The 19,901-nt window shown below is 38.1% G+C and overlaps 3 protein-coding genes across 6 annotated transcripts; 1 reads left to right on the top strand and 2 right to left on the bottom strand.

Moving 5' to 3' along the window:
- Positions 1 to 1,561: 1,561 nt before the first annotated feature.
- st8sia6 (ST8 alpha-N-acetyl-neuraminide alpha-2,8-sialyltransferase 6) lies at positions 1,562 to 11,533 on the bottom strand. 2 transcript variants are annotated; one of them, XR_013786633.1, is made up of 8 exons: positions 10,952 to 11,533; positions 9,237 to 9,311; positions 9,035 to 9,115; positions 6,768 to 6,912; positions 6,488 to 6,600; positions 6,204 to 6,296; positions 3,136 to 4,999; positions 1,562 to 2,824 (listed from the first exon to the last, which is right to left on the bottom strand). XR_013786633.1 is itself a non-coding variant. In XM_079455959.1 (7 exons), the coding sequence occupies exons 1-7, from the start codon at positions 11,035 to 11,037 to the stop codon at positions 4,519 to 4,521; spliced, it is 1,074 nt and encodes a 357-aa protein (XP_079312085.1). In that variant the 5' UTR covers positions 11,038 to 11,522; the 3' UTR covers positions 1,562 to 4,518. The 2 variants fall into 2 exon arrangements, 1 of the variants encoding a protein (XP_079312085.1); XM_079455959.1 differs by having other exon boundaries at positions 1,562 to 4,999; positions 10,952 to 11,522.
- On the top strand, positions 10,236 to 16,457 carry bckdhbl (branched chain keto acid dehydrogenase E1 subunit beta, like). 3 transcript variants are annotated; one of them, XM_079455956.1, is made up of 5 exons: positions 10,236 to 10,371; positions 14,821 to 14,927; positions 15,016 to 15,339; positions 15,427 to 15,720; positions 15,801 to 16,457. In XM_079455956.1, the coding sequence occupies exons 1-5, from the start codon at positions 10,331 to 10,333 to the stop codon at positions 16,142 to 16,144; spliced, it is 1,110 nt and encodes a 369-aa protein (XP_079312082.1). In that variant the 5' UTR covers positions 10,236 to 10,330; the 3' UTR covers positions 16,145 to 16,457. The 3 variants fall into 3 exon arrangements, with proteins under 3 accessions (XP_079312082.1, XP_079312084.1, XP_079312083.1); XM_079455958.1 differs by lacking the exon at positions 10,236 to 10,371 and adding an exon at positions 13,634 to 13,777; XM_079455957.1 differs by lacking the exon at positions 10,236 to 10,371 and adding an exon at positions 14,554 to 14,759 and having other exon boundaries at positions 14,842 to 14,927.
- A 736-nt stretch (positions 16,458 to 17,193) lies between these two features.
- Positions 17,194 to 19,562, bottom strand: rpl19 (ribosomal protein L19). The gene is made up of 6 exons (XM_079455960.1): positions 19,490 to 19,562; positions 18,619 to 18,725; positions 18,416 to 18,538; positions 17,923 to 18,043; positions 17,649 to 17,759; positions 17,194 to 17,393 (listed from the first exon to the last, which is right to left on the bottom strand). The coding sequence occupies exons 1-6, from the start codon at positions 19,492 to 19,494 to the stop codon at positions 17,270 to 17,272; spliced, it is 591 nt and encodes a 196-aa protein (XP_079312086.1). The 5' UTR covers positions 19,495 to 19,562; the 3' UTR covers positions 17,194 to 17,269.
- Positions 19,563 to 19,901: the final 339 nt, after the last annotated feature.

Below are 19,901 nucleotides of genomic sequence, written 5' to 3'. Positions count from 1 at the left end.
CTGTAAAGGGCACTAGAGGACAGTAAATCATCAATCTAATTCTTTTCAGATCCTGTTTTTGTCTAGTATCGGCTAGCCAGTAAAGGTTACAGTTCACCAAAAATGTTTTAAATCTGCCGTCATTACTCACATTTGAGTTGTTCCAAATCTTAAATCAAAAAAATCTTCCATATTTAGATGTATTTGTTCTGATGAACACAGAGAAAGATATTTGGAAGAAGGCTTGTAACCAAACAGGTCTTTGACCCCATTGACTAGTACAAAAAATTACATGTAATGATGTAAATTACATTTTTTTTGTTCTGTTAACACAAAAGAAAACATTTTGAAGAATGTAGGACATTCTTGGGGACAGTTCTGGGGCACTTTTGACTACCATTGTCATTTTTCCTACTATGGTAGTCAAAGGGTTCCAAGAACTGTCTGGTTACAAGCATTCATCCAAATATCTTTCTCTGTGTTCAACCAAACAAAGACATTTATACAGGTTTGGAACAACTAGAGAGTGAGTAACTCATGACAGAATTTTCATTTTTAGGTGAACTATCCCTTTTATATACTCAGTTGACGGCTCAAAATCTTTTTCTATTGTAATACTATCCCCTGCTGGCTAAATAATAAATTGCAGCCTACCCAGCCACAATCTTATCAAACCCCTAGGGTACACATGAAACAATGTAGTCGATATACAAATATTCAATTTGACTTAGAAATTCTCTTTGTTGCATTTGTTTTAGACACACACTTGAATCTAGCCAATCCATGTAGCAGGCCTAACTTGGATGCTGAGCTCCAATCTGAGGTCGAGTGTTAAACGGTGCAGCAGGACTGACAAAATCCAGACACCATGTCATGCAATGTAGATATTTACCTAAAGATAGATAAATATACAGACAACGAGTCTTCCGGTTTCCCTCTTACTGCCACATTCCAACTCGTGAGACTTTTGCCTTTATGTGGGATGTTTCAATAGTGAAGATTGCCATGGGAGACCAAATACTGTTTTTCATAATAAAGACTTCATGCATCTATGCAGTCATGCCGACTGAGGAAAACACGCCATAAAACACAACTGCGTGTGCCTAAGTGTGCGTTCGTGTGTGGCTGAGGATGAGGTGGAGGAGAGATTGCATGAATGCATGCGAATAATGTTCGATTAGTGAATTGGAAAGACAAAATATGAACCCTTTACATATCACTAATTCAGCAATACTTATGTATGCTGAAGATTGTGGCATTAGTTTCACGGTTACTATAAGTGAGACTTGACTTGTTTGTATTTCTAAATGTTGATTTGGTTTCTTTTTTATCCGTTTTTTTAAACATGGAATTCTCTTTAATAATGGCCATATAACTTAAATAAATTGGGTTTTGTAGGATTTTATATGATTTCATTGCCTTTCATTGTGAAATAATAATAGTAAGTAAATACAATTTGATGTACGGTATGTAGTTATTGTTACCCATACAAAAACGCTTTTTAATGTTTTTGGTGAATTGCGCTTCCTACAGTATGTTCCTTAAGTCAATATGGATTGTTCCCCTTGTCTTTTTTATTTTTGATGGTAAAGTTGGTTTCTCGAGATGAGACCCTTAGGATTTTGCATGCCGGGGAAATTAAGGATGTTTATGAAAAAATGGAATTTCCCTGAAACTCCGTCCAATTAAAAACTCTAAACAAAAATGATTCTGTAGAGTTGAACTTTGTGGGTGTTACAGTTTTCAGCAGCTGTATTTCAAGAGCTCCAGAGGGAGCGAGCATACGATACCTCTCTGCTTCACATCTGAGCACCACTTTGTGTGAGTGTGTTTGTTTACATTCGTGTTGATGTGTGTTCGAATTTGTGTGGAGTCTGGGTTAAGCGAGGCAATTTTTTTCAATCGAGAGCCTTAAAAACCCTCTCGATAGGCGATGTGAAGCTACTTCACTTCTGACTGTGCTTTTTGACACTTTGCTTTCAAAGCAAATCTTTGCAACAGGGTCACAATAAGGTCTGATGCCAATTTTGCTTCAGACATGCTTGTGAGCATGGAACTGTGTGTTTCTATTTATTGTACGTCCCTGGTTATGGCCGGGATATGTCATACCCTTATCTATCTGTAAGACGTTCGTCCTGACTGCTGTGTATTTCTGTGTTGTCGCTGTGTTTGAAAATGAGACTGAAAAAAATATTTCAATGTGCCATGCTGGATTGACCAGAGATGTACAATTATTTACAATTTTGGAAACCCTTCTTTGGATTTGAATATGCATGTGAGCTATTTTGTTAATAAAACAAATGTAAATGTGAACTAATTTGTGTTTCGAATGGCTTAATCCTTCATTTTGTTGGATGATGTGTCTGTGTGAAGGAACATGGGGTGCAGAACATAAAGTTTCTTGAAATTAAGTGAAGAAGGTTTTCTATGAGAGATAAGATTCCATAAGGCATCAAAATGATTTGTGAATCAAATACGGTGTCAAAGGAAAAACATGCAAACACAGATGCAGAAAAAGCGGGTCGCAAGGCCAATATGAGAGGAATCCCCAGAGTGTTTGGAGAACAGCTTGCGGTGTTTGGAAAAACAAGTGTACGTCTGAACCAACTGCCGGCATGTTGCAAACAAAAATAAATTACTAGTCAGCATCGATTATAAATAATTATGTTATAATTCACAGAAATTTAACCAAAATGACACAGATAAGATTCCACTACCAATAATTCAATATTTGTGTTAGAGATATTTGTTTAATATGTGCATTGTACACATTTACATTTTCTGTAGGTCATTTGGTAGAGTATTGCATTAGCAATTCAAAGATCATGGAATAGATATACAGTATCTTGCATTTACATTTGCATTTCCAGTATCTGAATGTTATTTACACATTTCAATGCCTCTCCCTCTCTTGACTTTTCCCCTTGCGTACTTTTATTTAAATCACAGAAAAGCTTTAGCATTTACACCTTCATTAAATCTGTTCAGAATCTGTGCTTGATCCCCTCAGAATGTGATGTTAATGATCTGACAACATTATACACATTGGGCTCATTTTGCACCTGGCTTTTAATGCTGTCAGGTCAATTTTACCCAATAATCTCTTAAATAAATTATCTAAACCAAATGTTATGTTCCATACAGTGATCTATTGACATGTGAGCCCTTTCGTGCTTAGAAAATGTTAAATTATTAGCATTTACAACTCCTGTATTCTTACTCTAAATTAACCCACCCTTGTGTTTCCTATTGGCTCACGTTTGAAATAATCCAGACATTAAAGAATTATTTTACCCTAAATGTCCACATTAATCCGGATAATAGTGAAAATGTTTCTGTTCTCCACACAACCATTTTAAAATGCTTTCCTTAAGCTTTTTTACATTTGCAGTAAATTCTGTCACATTTATTCTACATATTTAGTGAACAGCCGGCATGACATTAGAAGTGCGACACTTCATAATTGTACTAAAACATTTAGTTAACTTTCAATAACTTATAACCACTCCATCTCAGTTTTCGAATGAATCTACTTGAGATCCTTCTCTTTAAGATAGATAAAAGCTCTTTTAGACATAAAACTAAAACTTTGTGAAAAATATCAACGTTTCCAATGTATACAGTTCAATGTGGAAGCAGCTGAAAATGGAATCAAAGTCTAGATTTATGCTGCCTTCAAGTGTAGTCGAAAATATGAAATATTGCGAGTGCCACGCACATGAATGTTAAAATGAAGTTGCGTCAAACCGTGGGAAACTCTGGATTATACACGAGTTGCCGAGTCGAGTTGTTGAAATCCAAAAAGATGGCATGCAAATGGTTGTCAATGGTAATAATGATTTTGCAATGTTAAATATATTCTACGTGTGTTTTTTCAATCATTATATGCTTGATGTATGGCTCATTTTATGAAAACGAAATATTTTATATTAGTAGGGCCTGTACACTATATTGGAGGGAAAAATGTAGATTCCCATGTCTTTTGAACTATATTTTGTACGTTTTGCTACTTCTTTGTTATTTTCCCATTTGAACGTGTTACATGTCATCCAAATGAACGCCCAACTGGATGGCACGAGTTTCCCGTGTTCACATTCCGTGTCGTCACATTTCAGTGTTCATGTTATTACTCTGTACACCTGAGATCAGATTCATTACTGGTCATTTTTAAAGAGAACAGACTGGCACTAGTGATGAATGAGAGGCAACAGCTTGAGGAGCACCAAAAGTGAGCGTGTCCAAGACTGACTAAGGCAAGACCGCTTGAAGGAGTGCTTAGGGGTCTTTTAGGGAGGATGCAGGACTGGGAGTCATTTTCCTAATTAAATTCCTTCACAGTACGGAGGCAAAATGTGCGCGTATATGTGCAAATTCATCTTAAGGTAAAGTGTGTGTGCGAACAGCAATACAAGCAATAGAGATCCATAGCCTCAGTGCACATTCACATTCAAAGCTGCTTTGTTTTCAGAAAGGCCTTGATTCTCTCAGCAGTGAAAATAATCCTTACAGGGGTTTATTTCCAAATGGGATAGAGAGGTATTACCTGCGATTGGGTTGACAATCACCCAGGTGTACATGCACCACACCTTGCTTGTGGAGCTTTAGTAAATGTTCAAACTCAGTTGGCATGGAATGCACATTCTTTTTGCTCTCCCGATTATCATAATAATGGTTGGTGATCGGCCGATTGTCATGCGGATGTTTGTTGAAAGGCCAAAAGCCGTACAAATGGACGTTAGTGCAAATCTCCAGCGCTAAGCTAGCCATGATGAGTCCTGTGCTGGGGCGGACCGATTTGAGCCCTCGTTCGCGCCAGAACTTCGACAGCCTCCTCAGGTAGTCCGGGTTTAGAAAAACAGGCAGCGGACCTTCTCTGCTGAAGTCTTCCAGTGTGTAAAAGGCACGCAGGGATACGGGCGTGTTGTGGCCGTAGGAGAAAGCAGGTAGCAGCAGTAAGGCCTGTCCGTAGGGATGGAGGCTTTCCACAAACGGACGACGTCGATCCATCAGTCCGCTGTACCTGGAATGAAAATGACATTTTGGTTCAATTTTAACTTTTTTATGATCATTTTTTAAATGATTATTTTACTCATATCTTGCAGAGGGGTTAAATATCTGAGAGAATGTCAGTTTTTTATTGATCAATAAGGTGTGATTTTTTAAAAATTTTCTTGAATTTAACTGACACAAAAAGTCCATGTTTGTTTAACGTCTAGTACAGTCCGTCCCACCTTTTGTATTTAAACAGGAAGAAGTTTTAGAAAGAGCGAAGGTGACGGGAGTCATTGGTAAAGGTATGTGAAAAGACAACAAAAATACATTTACAGCATGGCAACTACCTGAAATCAGATAGGTCCACTGACTTGGTTTAAAATAGTAACAAGGTTGTCACATTAATATCTAATGGCTTTTAAGCTTTTGAGAATTTTCTGCGGTGGCTTTTGACAGTCTACGTGCAGCATAAAATTACAGAGTAACTGACAACCACTCAGGTCACCTGGCAGAATATCTTAGCTAGGATACGATACCATACCAAAGCAAATCAGACACAAGTAGACTGCAACGGACTGTTATTGGGTTATTGGTGTGCCCCTGCCCAATCTACAGGACTTTTACAACTCCCGGGAGAACAAACGGGCAGGTAACATTATCAAAGACCCCCCCACCCTGGACACAATCTGTTTGAACACATCCCATCCGGCAGACGATACAGATCACTGCACACTAGAACATCATGAAACAAGAACAGCTTCTTCTTGCAGTACAACTCATTCCTAAACATCCAGTACATCCTACATAATCTCCTTGTTGTTAAGTGCGATATATGTCAGTGCAATATCTTTACTCTTAGACTTTATGTAAATACATATTATTATAGTTTTTTATGGTTATAAAAATGTACAGTACACAATTGCAATATACAGTACTTATAGGCACACTTGCAACTGCACCTTTGTATATTATTTTTATCCCCTTAGCCTCATATTTATGTACTATTATTTTGTATTTCTTGTGTTATGTGTATAGTGTGTTTAAGAGCTCTTGTAACCACAACAAATTCCTTTGACAATTGGCAAATAAAGCTGATTTTCATTCTGATATGTCTATTTTGTATATAATGTCATATGTACAGACTTTTTAACAAAAAACAACAGGTTTAAAGTATCATTGCATATCGATAAGATAGCATATAATGGACACAACAATCAAAATCAAAGACTCACTTCTCGTGAAGGATGCTTGGATTTGCAGTCACCAAGTTTGTTTTGTTGCCAACATCCAGCTCATGTCCATTCCCCAGTGGTGGAAGATTACATCTAACAATACGGGGCGGACAAAGGTTCATTGATCCTATAATGGCTCACATTACAGTCTTTAAGCTTTATACCAATGTTTAGGAGCAAAATGAGTAATAGCATTTATGATGTTAAAGTATAGAATTGTTTCTTGTGTGCATTGAGTTTCTGAACATTTGGTTGATTTGTGCACGAGATGATTCGATACTGACCTGATGACAAATTGAGCAGAATTTATTTTCTGTCCACAGCTGCTATTGGTCAAGATACCTCCATTGCCCACCACAGCACACGATTCGAAAGTTGCATTTCCAAAGGGCTGCTCCTACAAACACACACATGCTCAAAGCGATGAGATGACTAACAAACATACAATTTATGCTTTAACGCAAACATATCTATTATAAAGCAAACACAACAGTGAATATGTGCCACTTTCAAAATGACTTAAATGTATTATTTTCAATGAAACATTACATTTTAACACGGTACCTTAGCAAATATGCTGAACAGAGCAGGCGTCACCTGCAGTGGCTTTCTCCTCTCTCCATCATAGACAACATTTGACCCCAGTGGTGTGTTACTCTGTGTGACCACAGCCTTAGACACAGCATTACACTTGCTGCTTAATAATGACCTGAAGGGATGCAGACACTCTTTTTATAAACAGGAAATCATTGCATATTTTAGGTAAACTTTCTTCTGCACATTTTCCTGGCCACAGGGACAATTTCAGGAACCCTGGTGACCAATTATGTCCTGATGCTTTCAACATGTACACAACCCCTATAATTATGTTCTCTATTATGTCGATGACCTGCTCATACTTAAAAAGCTAAATATAACGTTAAACTTTGTAAAAATACCAGAAACTAGCGTTTTGAACTTAGTATTTACTAAGGTTTAACATTAAAAAGTTTAGTATAAATTTAATACGACGGCTGACGGAACATGGCGAATTACATCCAAGGGGACCCGCGGTGTATATAGATAGAAATAGCTCATTCTAAGGTATTTAAAACACAACGCTTCATTGTGTACATTCCTTATACACATCTGAAGACATAGATATGTATATTATATTGCATTTCTATTAATCGATCGTGCCAGAAAATAACACACTGGACCTTTAATACTACAGAATACTGTAGTCTACATTTAAGAAGTGTTTTTTTCAGTTTACAACCGTTCACTATAGTCAATGTTTTAATAAAGTGTTATTTTTTTAATGAGGATTGTCGTAGATTTTTTTGCGACATCAAAATCCGTTGTGACAAGGTCTTGAGCGCGAGCAACACCGTTTCCGCCGCATCGGGAGCAAAATGCAATAGCGCTGTAGCTTTAAAGAAGCATAGCTCAGGCGTGTCTCGTCAACGGTTGGTGCATTTTATGGCGCATAAATAACTTAAAAACTATTCGTTGTGTAAGCTAATCGATAGAAATTACTTACTATTTAACCTGCAGAATTTTTGCCCGTCAGTGGGACGATCCCCTATAGGAAACTTATAAGTGCGTCACGTCAGATGAAATCCCAAACTAAAAACCAACACAGTAAATGAAACGTACTATAGATAATATCTATAGGGTGGGGTATATACAACAACAGCAAAGAGGAAGCGACCGGGTGGAGCAGGATGTCAAAATAAAACCTTCCGAGAATAAGAAGCTAAATGTAACATCCTGTTCTAGGTATCAAGTCCAGGTCTGATACATCCGTAAATACTTTATGCAAAGTCTTTTTAAAACGAGAGCCTGCAGCAAAAAGCCAAACGGCTAATGCTAACGCCCCGGCAGACTGGATGCTAGTTTTTTGAATGGATGTCAGTGGGTTTTGTTAGCCGTTACGGGTTCTCCCATCTTTATAATAAGAGCATCTCTGCTTTACGTGGTGCTGGCCAATCACGTTTTAGTTGCAATTTCAATGCTAGCAACGTTAGCACTATACTGTAGTCACTGAAAATATAAATGTATATTGTAATGTACACTGTGAACATAACGAAATGATTGACAGTCTTCGCAGGCGGGCAGAACAACGTCTGCTGTTTGTTTGGTTTAAAGGAGTCATATGACACTCTGAAACGCGCGGATTGTTACAAAGTTAGGGTGCTATGATTGGCCAGTTAACCAGTGCGTTGTGATTGGTCGAATACTGCAAGCGTGGGACGGAAATTGAACGTCTCTTACCATACTTGGAACATCAGGTTCCAAAGCAATTGTACGGACGCAGGTACGCCCACCTTAATTGCGTTTACATTTGGGTGGTCTTAGTCAAGTTATACCACGAAATGACGTAGATTTGTGGTTACACGAGGTGTTTCAGGCAGGTCTGAGTGAGCTTTTAGATAGAATGCATCTTTTGTTCCGACACTTACATTTTTGAAATTGTACGTGTCTAAAACATATACGGGCAACTTATAACACACCAACACGTATTTGCGCCATATGACCCCTTTGAAGCTTTGCATAGAAACATGTAAACTTAAACAAATAAGGAGTGCTTCATTTTGTGTTTCAATGGGGTGACCATACTGTGTGTAAAACCATATGTAACATTTGTTAAAAGAAAAAACTTGCTTTTTTGTTGAGGGTGTAGGCCTATGTATGTGGTTGACTGGATGAATGTGAACTCACTAACTTGAATTTTGTCCAGCACGACCCTGCATTCCTGTGTAAATAATCCCCTTTCATAATCTGTGATCAGCATATTTGGCTTTCAGTCCAGACAGTTTTGATACAGACGCTTTAAATTTCTGTTGTACCTGAACTTTTTGAAGTTTGCCTCCTGTTTCTTCCATTCGCTTGAGTAGTTCTCCAGTGCTTTGGCAAATAATAAACTGTCTCTGAGGAAATGTAACACACATAATAAATTGTACATTCAGATAAAATAAAAGACGAAACATATAAGAGCTTTTTATGTTCGCTCCCTACAGTACATTGTTAGGTAAAGCATGTTTTACATACTTGCATCCTTTGCAAGATTCTGAAGCATCGGAGCCCTTTTGAGGAATCTTGGATGAAGGACGAGGGATTGCATTACTGTGGGGAGAGAAAGACATTTGTAAAACCTCAAATGATAATTTATAAATAAAACTTCATACATAATATAAACAAAGAGTAGTTTAATGCATTCTTTCTGCCTTATACTCCCTTTATTCCACTCTGCCACATTTTTTTACTGTTTGCTAAATACAACCAGACATATTTGATTTGAGTTTAGATAAATCTGTTAAACTGTTGAAGCTGGGAGATTTATTCTTGTGGTGTAAGAGAACCTTAAATTAATTAAGTGAATACAGTTTTTCCATTTCAGATGTAAGCTTTCGGCTCTGTCTGTCGAATGCTATCCAAAAAAATGCATGTTGATTTCGGTAGAACTTTGAGTGTGCTATTTTAAATAAAATAAATGTTTCCTGTAATTCTAAATAACAGACCAATTCACACATTGTGTATGTTGACAGGTCCGGTGATTGTTTGCAGAAAAGTATCCAGACAGGGAGATAATCTCCTACATGCCACGTTATGATTAAAGGCTGTTGTTTCCAGTTTAGCAGCACATGACAAACACCAGGGGCCCGTTCCAATAAGGAGGTTCAACCAACACCTAGTTAAAATGTGATCTCTTTAGTTGATTTACACATAGATGAGAAACTTTTGAGTTTTCAGAACAGCTTATTTGAGTAAGTTCTACAAAGCAAAGACATGATCAATGGAGCTCCGATAATATGATTCACCATGGCAAAGGCACCAAAAAGCAACATGGCTGCACAAAGCACATGAGAGCGAGGCACACTTTCCTTACCGCTCTGCATACAGTGGAAATAGATGTACCAATAATCAAATAAACTAATCAGTAAATGAATGAATTATTATGTTCTCACTCCCGATAAACGCTCTAGTGATAAGTGCGACACTTCATGCTGTCCAGGACAGTTATTAGGGTGTCAGACTATTATCAAAGTTAGACAGATTGCCGGTTCGAACCCTGCCCAGAGCAGATTTGGGTAGGAGACTAGGAGTCCTACCCTCCTTTCTGAAACGGGCCCCTGCTCACCGTCATGACAGCAATCACCAACGCTCCGGGTATTTCTTCATTTAGGTAACATCAAATTTGCCTTTACTTCATTTTCATTTGTGAGATCGAACTAAATACATTAAATCACTGTGGCTTTTACAAACACAAACAAACATGAACACAAACTTTGTTCTTCTCCAACTTTAATTTGACTTTCAAATGTGTGGTGGAGAAATGTCTCTTTTGCATTGTAATGTCATAAGTCATTTGACATTATATGCATTTTAATTCAGGAGAACTGAGTTTGGAAATACAAATACGTGAATCTGATATGAAACTTTACTGAAACCGTGTTTTTAGACTTCTGATGTATTGTATCACATTTCGTTTGTCAAAACCCCTGTGTGGGAAACAATATACAACATACTCATTTACAAATCAGGTAGGAAAAAAGCATTTAGACGGTGCAAAGTTTAAAAAGTGGTTACTTATAAAGATTTATTGGCGACTCCAACTAACTCAACAGAAAAAGACATTGAAAACCTGAATGCTCAGAGTCTACATCCCGGTTGCCAGAAGATTTATTACTGTGTTCTTTTCAAGTTCTCACTCTGAATAGAAGAAAAGTTCCATTGGCCAGAAAGCCTGAAACTGATATACTTACTTGTTGGTAAGAAAAAACCAGAAGGCCACACTGCAGAAGGAACACACAAGGATCACCGGAAGCAGACAGAGCATTAGGGTCTTCATAACGTGCGTCCACTCTCACGCACACACAGCTGGCGACATGCATGTGTCCTCATGAACTCATTCAAATGCAGATGCTACTACTGCCAACAACTTCCTCCGCCGGCTTATTTTAACTGACTGCCTTGAGCGCTGTGCCCGGTCTCTTCTCACTGCTTTGCTCTCTCAAGCTCTGACTAATCCATCAATAGTCTGTTTCCAGTTCTGCTTTTACGTGCGGATGAAGAAATTCCTCTTTTCCTCTCTAGTTCTGTAAGGCATGTAACTTATTTTCCTCTCACTTCTCCACCGTGATTTTCTTGCCTCTCGTACTTCCTGCTCATTTATTAGGGGCTCTGACTTTCCCTTAGACAGCCTCACTAGAAATCTCAAGCTGTTGCTTCTCTCACATTCTCAGCCCCCTCCCCCTCTCTGGACTCGACTTGCTCGCACCTCCCTCTTTCTGACTCTCTCTCATACACACAGTTACAGTCACTCTTTCTCTCTCCCGGGGTAATATGGGTAATACGAGTGTTGGGTACAGAATTAGCCCATGGCAGCACCTCATGACTTGAAATAAGGGTACACGTGCTACAGAAAGGTTTTCCCTTCAGTGAAGTAGCCAATGATGGTCAAGGAATGCAATGGGCAGCGTTTATAAGCCAATCAAATGCAAGTTTGATGTGACCCCCCTAGACGCCCCTCGCACTTATGTGTAAAGCCTAGCTTTACCAATTTGAGCTGATAGTTTGGAAAGAGAGAACTGGGATATTTTGGGTTGTGGTGATAGCCTACCTGAGAATATAAAGTTGTATTCAAAATGATAGCAGTGTGTTTATAAAAATTGAGTAATGCTCAAAATCCTTATAATACCTTTTATTTCAACTTTTAGTTCAACTAACTTGGATAGCCACGGTTTCTTAGAACTGCTTCAAATATGTGTTACATGGAGTCAACCAACTTCTAGCTGTGAACAGGTATTCCAGCCCAGGATGATTGCACTACAGACCACAATTCCTCTGATATTCCTGGTTTTGCCTCAGAAACAGCGTTTTTAATGTAACCCCACAAGTTTTCTATTGGATTAAGGTCTGGAGATTGGGCTCGCCACTTTATAGCGTTAATCTTGTTGGTCTGGAACCAGGAACTTACTCGCTTACTGGTGTGTTTTGGTTCATTGTCTTGTTGAAACACCCATTTCAATGTCATTTCCTTTTCGGCATAAGGCAACATAACCTATTTAAGTATTTAAATGTACTCAAATTGACCCATTCAATCCGATTCAATTTTATTTATATTGTAGCGCTATTCACAATGTGCATTGTTCCAAAGCAGCTTTACAGGGGAAAATAAGACACAGAAAAACACACAAAAGCTGAAACACAGTACAAGCACAGTACAGTACATCCTTCAACTTGCAGGTTAAAATCCAAAATATTCGGTTTACGTGTCTTTGGTCCGATAAGTAATATTTCTGTTTTATCAGAATTTAAAAGAAGGAAATTACAAGTCATCCAATGTTTTATATCTTCGATGCACTCTGCCAATTTGTATAGCTGGGAGGAACCATCTGGTCATGATGAGATATATATCTGGGTATCATCTGGATAGCAGTGGAAGCTTATTCCATGTTTTTTAATAACGTTTCCAAGGCTCACCAATGTATATTGAGAATAGCAAGGGTCCTAGAACCGCTCCCTGAGGTAATCCATAATTTACTTGCGTTAGATTGATGTTTCAGTGCCTGTCCCTCAATACTGGTATAATTGTGCAAGCGATCTAGAAGTATGTTATGGTCTACAGTATCGAACGCAGCACTAAGGTCAAGCGGGACTAGGAGTTTGATGTTACCTTTATCTGATGCTATAAGCCGGTCGTTTGTAATTTTAACAAGGGCAGTTTCAGTATTATAATGCGGTCTAAGCCTGACTGAAATTTTTCCTGTATTTCATTATTTTGAAAGAAAGAGCATAACTGAGTGGACACTACTTTTTCTAGTATATTTGACAGGTAAGGGAGATTTGCAATCGGTCTATAGTTTCCTAGTTCAATGGGGTCTAAGTTTGGTTTCTTGATAAGAGGCTTAATGACGGCCAACTTAAAGTGTCCTGGGACATGGCCTAGATGAATTGACGAGTTGATAATGTTATAAATGGGCTCAATTGCAATTGGTAGTAACTCCTTTAATAATTTAGTTGTAATGGGGTCTAATAAGCAAGTTGTAGGTTTAAATGTTGCAATAAGTTTAATTAAATCTTCCTGTTTTATAGGTGAAAAACACTGCAGCCTTTCGTTTTTACTATTTTGTCTTGTATGTTTTAGATTTTCTCTGTAAAAAATTTCATGAATTCCTTGCTGCCAAGGTTCGGCGGAATAACCAGGTCAGGTGATGTCTGTTTGTGTGTTAATTTAGCAACTGTGCTTATTTAAAACCTAGGATTGTTTTTGGTAGTTTTTATGAGGTAACAGAGGTGCTCAACCTTTGCTGCTTTTAGTGCCTTTTTATAACAGTTTGCACTCTCACTGACTTCACAGTGTACTGTGGCTTGAATTAACAAACTGCCTGGAACCCCTACCAACAAGCAAGAACAATCTTGCTTTCATCAGTCTGGAAACTATTGCGTCATTTCTCTTTAGGCCAGTCAATGTTTTCTTTGGCAAATTGTAGCCTCTTCAGCACAATTTTTCAACAATGGGACTTTGCGGGGGGCTGCCGATAGCTTGGCTTCACATAGACGTCTTCTAATTGTCACAGTTCTCACAGGTAACATCAGACTTTCCGATCACCCTGGAGCTGACCATTGGCTGCGTCTTTGCCATTTTGGCTATTCTTCAATACATTCGAATGGTAGTTTTCTGTTTTCTTCCAAGTGTTTCTGGTTTTGGTTGCCATTTTAAAGCATTTGATTTAATTTAAGCTGAGCAGCCTATCCTTTTCTGCACTTCTTTATATGTTTTTCCCTCTTGAATCTATTTTTAATCTATCTAAGTACGCTGTTCTTCTGAACAAACAATGTCTGCTATTATTTTTGACATTTTTTTTTACCACCAGCTGGAGACAAAAATGACAAACTAGACTGCTAACCGTTTTCAGTTTAGATAGCTCTAACATTTATTTTAGTCTAGGACTAGTCTTAAGATTTGTCCGGGAAACCGCCCCATAATGCTTTCAGAGCAGAGAATAACTGAAGGTTTAAAGTCAGTAAATAAGCAAAGGTTTAAAGTAAAATTTACGTTACATCATATGTTCATCACAGCAATAAAAAAAGGTAGTACCATAATCCAAAGCTACTTCTGTATCTGATCTTTTTAGAGATATTCTCAGCGATTTGTCTACATGCTCTTAAGATGAGGCTCTGACCCTCCAGTGACCCTGCAGAAAATAAGCAAGTGCAGAGAATGGAGATGTTTTTCCATTTTAAGCAGTTGCATGAGGACATGTAGCAGATGCTTCTATATCAAAAATGTGATTTCATTTCACATGTGAGATGCATCTTGGAAGGCTGACTAAGAAGAAAAATCTGTTTTTTCCTCACGCTTACGCAAGTTCTGATTTATTGAGGTATGCACCAGAAAAAAGTGCTCGCAGGCCCAGTAATTTATTGGGAAACTTGAGTTCTTCCTTTAAAAGCAAGACGCAAAGTTCTCCAGCACATTGCACCGTACCGCATGAAGAAGCAGGGAGTGAAGTATCTAAGTTTAATGCAACCCAGGGTGATCGAAATCGACACATGAAAGATGCAACGGTAGGCAAATGTATGATTTTCCTTCATAATCAGAATGTTTTTTTAAATTCCAAATTCTCAGTAGTGTCCAAAAACGCTACAGGATGAAGTTTTCAGTGAGTGTGGTTCTGCTCTGCGTGCTTCACATGTGGATTGGATCAACGAACGGGTGCTTTGCTGGTGACGGTGGTGAGATAAAACAAAGATTCAGTGAAAAAGTTTAAAAGGAATCCTAAAGTGTTTCTTTATATCTTGTCATGCTGCGTATTGTATGCAGGTCACTTAGAGTTGGATCTGGAAAAGATGTTTATAACTGCTGCAGCAGGATGTGCCCAGATCCCGTGTGGATTTACTGATCTACCAACAACATTCATGGCCAGAGAGATCTGGTTTAAAGGCAGCCCAGAGTCCCCCCTCAGCCCAGAAGAGGTGGAGAAAAAGAACGGACTGTCGAGAGCACTTTCTACACTTCGGGAATGCAGCGTTATTCTGTGGGACCTTGTGGGACTGGACAGAACTGAAGAATATGGGTTCATGTTAAAATTAGCAACAAATGAAACGCACATTTTTCCTGAGACAGTTCAAGTATCTTACTCTTCTGGTATGTATGTGCAGGCTGAAAGAGTTTAAATTGTTGTTAGATATGTATGTCACGAATCTGCTTTAAATGCTTCTGTTTCCTACACAGTGAAACTGAACATCAGTCTAAGCTCCGAAGTCTTAGTAGCCACAAAGATGACACTTCTAACTTGCAGTCTTTCGGACCTCTGTCTTGTTAGTGATCCAAAAATAACCTGGAAGGGGCTCAGATCAAAACAATATTTTCCCCTCAGGTATCGACTAAAAGAAGGAAACGTTTTAAAATACTACGAGAAGCTTCATTACACACCTGTGCCTGAAGACCACCAAGCAGAGATCACATGCGAAGTTACATTTGGAAAAAATCTGACCGCCAGTGCTACGGTCACTTTAACAGTTCACTGTGAGTATAGTCATATTTCACATCTCTATTTATTCATTACACTCTTTTTGTAATTGTTCATCAACTGTGTGTTTTTGCAGCTGAGCCTCAGATACTGAACAGCTCTACATGCACCCGGCAGCAGGATCTTCTCACCTGTTTGTGTGTTTGTGAGGGTGTGCCTTTGCCTGATATTCACTGGGCTCAATTGCAGGACAAAAGTGATTTTACTACAGTCAGAGCATCAGATGGTCACATCACTGTAAACAGCACCATCATGATAACTGCTGAGGACTTTGTCAGGATCGGTACTGTGATTTGCATCGGTACAAATAAGCTTGGTCAGGCAAATATGACACTTCCAGTGATCTTTGAAGGTAATCCAGATCAGTCAAATGAACTCCCTATGACGTTCAAAGGTAATTCAGATCCAGACACAGAATAATAATAAGTGTAGAGATTATTAGGGTTTATGTTCAGAGTGACTTGAGGGAAATAAAACAAGCGTCCTGGTTTCCAAAGACAATATTGGTGCTTTAAGAATATGGATGATGTGAGATTAATTTGAGGAACTATTTTTCATTTGAACAAGCTTATGTATTTATACACTTTGTTGACATGTTTCATATATCTTTATGTACTTGTGTGTCAAAACTGTTGCTCTTAATAAAACTGGCATTTAGAGCTCTTGGTCATCTATATTTATGCTGGAAGTGTGCAGTTTTGTTTTAGGTGAATTAAATATTGTCAGACATGTCAGTTAGATTTCTGGAATTTGTACCTGTCCAACAATGGTTTCTAATCTTTGGAAATAAGAATCTGTGTTTGTTAAATGTGCTCAGGTTACATTATCTTGTAAACGATTGCTAGTGCTTAGTTGTCAAACATCCCCACCTACTGTCCGAGCTCTGCAGTGTACATATTGTAAAATGTCGCAGTTTCCCGTTTGCTCCCATTGACTTCATTTAATGTTGATGCATACAAAAACATTTTAAGAATTTTTAAAATATATTTCAAGTAACGTGTGAATTAAGATGAACATTCAGAGTCCTGGCAATTGTTTGATTCATTGCACTGACATTCTGTGTAATGTGTGTTTGGACATTTGTCCTAATTCTCCATCATAGTCATACTTATCAGACTTGTTTATTAATGTTCCTTACATTAGACATTACCTTACAACATTGAAACTAAGGATAAATTTAGTTTAGGTAACTGTACGCAAAATATTTCTGATAGTTATGTTGTTCACCACCACTAACCCAACATCTGTTTCTCCAGGATGAGCGCTAAATCTCTTAAGAGTAACATGAGCCCTTCAGCTCACTGAATAAAGCAGACATCACAATAACATATTTAACAGTTTCAGATCAAGCAGCTAAATTTATGCATTGATTGTTTTACATTTTCAAATCATCAGTCATGTTGGTGATCATTTGGAATTTATCTCTGTATTAGGTAAACTGCTGCGGAGAAAACCAAAGGACACTGGGCAGCTGTAATAAATTGTGTATTTATTTTTAGAACATTTGGACAATTTTGTAGACCATTGTTCTTACAAACAAGAAACTTATTTCTTGGTCTCTTCCTCTTTAGAAAGAGTTTTTATAATTTCCTCTTTCTTGGCCTGCTGTCTCTCCTCACGGCGCTTTCTTGCCTCACGTGTCTTTGAGCGACGGGCCTCTGCTTGATCACTAGATGATAAAAGGACACAAAGATTTATTTCCATCTACTTTAATCCTAATAATATTTGTATTCTGCTTTAAAGTATTATTAGGATCTATAAATAAATAAATATCTATATTTACAACTAATGTCTCAAAGGAACTAATTACGGTGCGCACAGCATCCACTGGGTAATGAAATAGATCGCAATAACTTATTGTCTTTGTGCAAACAAAATAGAATGTGTCCTCCATCAGGCATTATAATTTAGTTCAGGTACTTACGACAAGAGCTTCTTGCGGGCCTTATCTGCTTTGAGCTTGTGTATGTGCTCCATCAAGATGCGTTTGTTCTTGAACACGTTGCCCTTTGCCCTCAAATACAAACTGTGGTACCTGAGGAAAGAAATGTGAAAGTACACAAATGTATTATTTGCGTTTTGCCAAATCTGTAATGTTTCAAACAACATTCATTACAAAATCCCTGCTATACAGGAGCTCATTTCTGGACTTAAATTTTAGCATTTAGGTTTTGGGATACAATATGTGGAGGACTTACATATGCCTGTCAATCTTCTTGGACTCTCTGTAACGTCTCAGAAGGCGTCGCAGAATACGCATGCGACTCATCCAGACCACCTTTTCTGGCATACGTGCGTTTGCTGTACCCTTTCTCTTACCTGCACAGAAACGCAGCAATTAAAACACGGCCGGGAAAAAGTAGGTCAGGGGTCTCCAACATGTTGCCCGTGGGCATCTGGTAGCCTGCATTAACTCTGTACGGTGCCCGCTAAACACAGGGCTCACCAGTAATGCTCAAGACAGTTGACAAATCTGTGACTATATAACGATAAGCCAAGTGCTACATCGTCACGAAAGTTTATTATTAGCAAGTGTTATAAACTTTAATATAATAAAGTGCAAAAACATCTGAAAAAAACTTATTTCGTTCTGCGAGTGTAAAAATAAGGCATCACATGCTTGAAACCATGTTATCCATGTTTTTTTTTTCTGTACCTGGCGATCAAATAAAATGATTGCTTGATACATACCTATGCCCGTGTGACGACCCTTCCGCCGTGCCAATGTATTCTTGCGGCATCGCGAGCGAGAGTGAACCGCAACCGGCTTCTTGATGATCAGACCATCTTTCACCAACTTACGAATCTGCTGCCCTGGGTATACAAACAAAAATACCTTATAACAACTCCACATTTTAAAACCATAGAATTTTGTGGTCACCGAGAATACGTACGGGAGTTGGCATTGGCAATTTCATTGGTCTCATTTGGATCCAGCCAGACCTTTTTCTTTCCACAGCGCAGAACGCTGGATGCCAACCTCTTCTGAAGCCTGAGCATACTAGAAGTGTTAAAAACAAAACATTTATTAGCATCTGGCAGGAATAAAAACGCCACAGTAACTGGTAAATATGTCTCATTTTAAAAGGCCACATTAAAGTATTGATGTTACTGTTAATCTTAAATCATTTAAATGGAGAAAACGGTTAATACCATATTTAGATTATTAAAAGCAACAACAGATTGTGACATTAACAAAATTATAATATAATTTAGCACCAGTTTAAGTATAATTTGCACTGCCCCAACAAGTATGTCATTTTTTTGTTTAAATTAATGACTCGCACAACTATCATTTCATCTTACATTAGCAACTATCGGGAGACAATGTAAACGTTTACGTGTTTAAAATGACCATCGGAATATTACGAATAATCGTAAGTCTATGGAAGGGGCATGTTAATCGTCTACCCGATGTCTAATAATCACTGAAGTGAACAGAAATAAAACGGGAACAATGTTGCTTTCTTATACATCATTTTAAGTACAATAAAACTATACTTTTATTGTTTTAAACATCGATATTTACAACGTAAACGAAGCTTAATGGTGCCGCAACACATATGACAATCTGAAACAACATGGCGATCCAGTTCACGGCACGCGCTGAGCTACACTACGCCACAAAACGTCTTCCTACGGCGCGTAACATTCTTGCAAAAAGTACAGCGCGATTTACATTCTCTTAAATTCGCGTTATTGCCGTTAATAACAACATAAGTAAAACAATACGACTGAAAATCGAAAGCACGTCTGATTTCTTACCTCATGGCTGAAAGTTGGTCGTAGCAAAAGGGCTAACGACAGCGTGTCGAGAGCCTACGTTTATTTCGTCATCATCTTGAAGAGGGGGTAGCTTTTATAACACGTATCATTTGAGTGTGTTAATTGCATTCAATTGTTTTAATAAAGTATTCCATATACTTATAATATTCACATTTACCATTTTATTGTTTAAAAATTCTATAAATAGTATTATCATGTGCCTCCGTTAATGTAGTTTTATACACACAATTCCCGCTAGTACTGGAGTGGTACAATCCAAACGGCGCTCGCTGCCAAGCTGCTGTTTTAGAACTCGGCCACACGAGGGCAGTGTTTTATCTCTTAAAGGGAGAGCGGCCTGTTGAGTGAGAGGACTTAACATTAGTTTGTTGAAGGGTTTTAAGTACCGAGT

The sequence above is a fragment of the Barbatula barbatula genome (assembly GCF_947034865.1).
Source record: "Barbatula barbatula genome assembly, chromosome: 5".
NCBI lineage: Eukaryota > Metazoa > Chordata > Actinopteri > Cypriniformes > Nemacheilidae > Barbatula > Barbatula barbatula.
The sequence above is the reverse complement of the archived record's forward strand: the minus strand, read 5'-3'. Positions and strand labels throughout refer to the sequence as shown.

Excerpts from the sequence above, each read along its gene's own strand:
- bckdhbl (XM_079455956.1), top strand. The coding sequence starts at position 10,331 with ATGACAGCAATCACCAACGCTCCGGGTATTTCTTCATTTAG. Across the intron at positions 15,340-15,426 it reads TCAAGTATCTTACTCTTCTG|TGAAACTGAACATCAGTCTA; the intron begins GTATGTATGTGC and ends TTTCCTACACAG. Across the intron at positions 15,721-15,800 it reads GGTCACTTTAACAGTTCACT|CTGAGCCTCAGATACTGAAC; the intron begins GTGAGTATAGTC and ends GTGTTTTTGCAG.
- st8sia6 (XM_079455959.1), bottom strand. The coding sequence starts at position 11,037 with ATGAAGACCCTAATGCTCTGTCTGCTTCCGGTGATCCTTGTGTGTTCC. Across the intron at positions 6,297-6,487 it reads TCTGCTCAATTTGTCATCAG|ATGTAATCTTCCACCACTGG; the intron begins GTCAGTATCGAA and ends CCGTATTGTTAG. Across the intron at positions 5,000-6,203 it reads CCAAGCATCCTTCACGAGAA|GTACAGCGGACTGATGGATC; the intron begins GTGAGTCTTTGA and ends TTTTCATTCCAG.
- rpl19 (XM_079455960.1), bottom strand. Across the intron at positions 18,539-18,618 it reads AATTGCCAATGCCAACTCCC|GGCAGCAGATTCGTAAGTTG; the intron begins GTACGTATTCTC and ends TTGTATACCCAG. Across the intron at positions 17,760-17,922 it reads AAGAAGATTGACAGGCATAT|GTACCACAGTTTGTATTTGA; the intron begins GTAAGTCCTCCA and ends TTCTTTCCTCAG.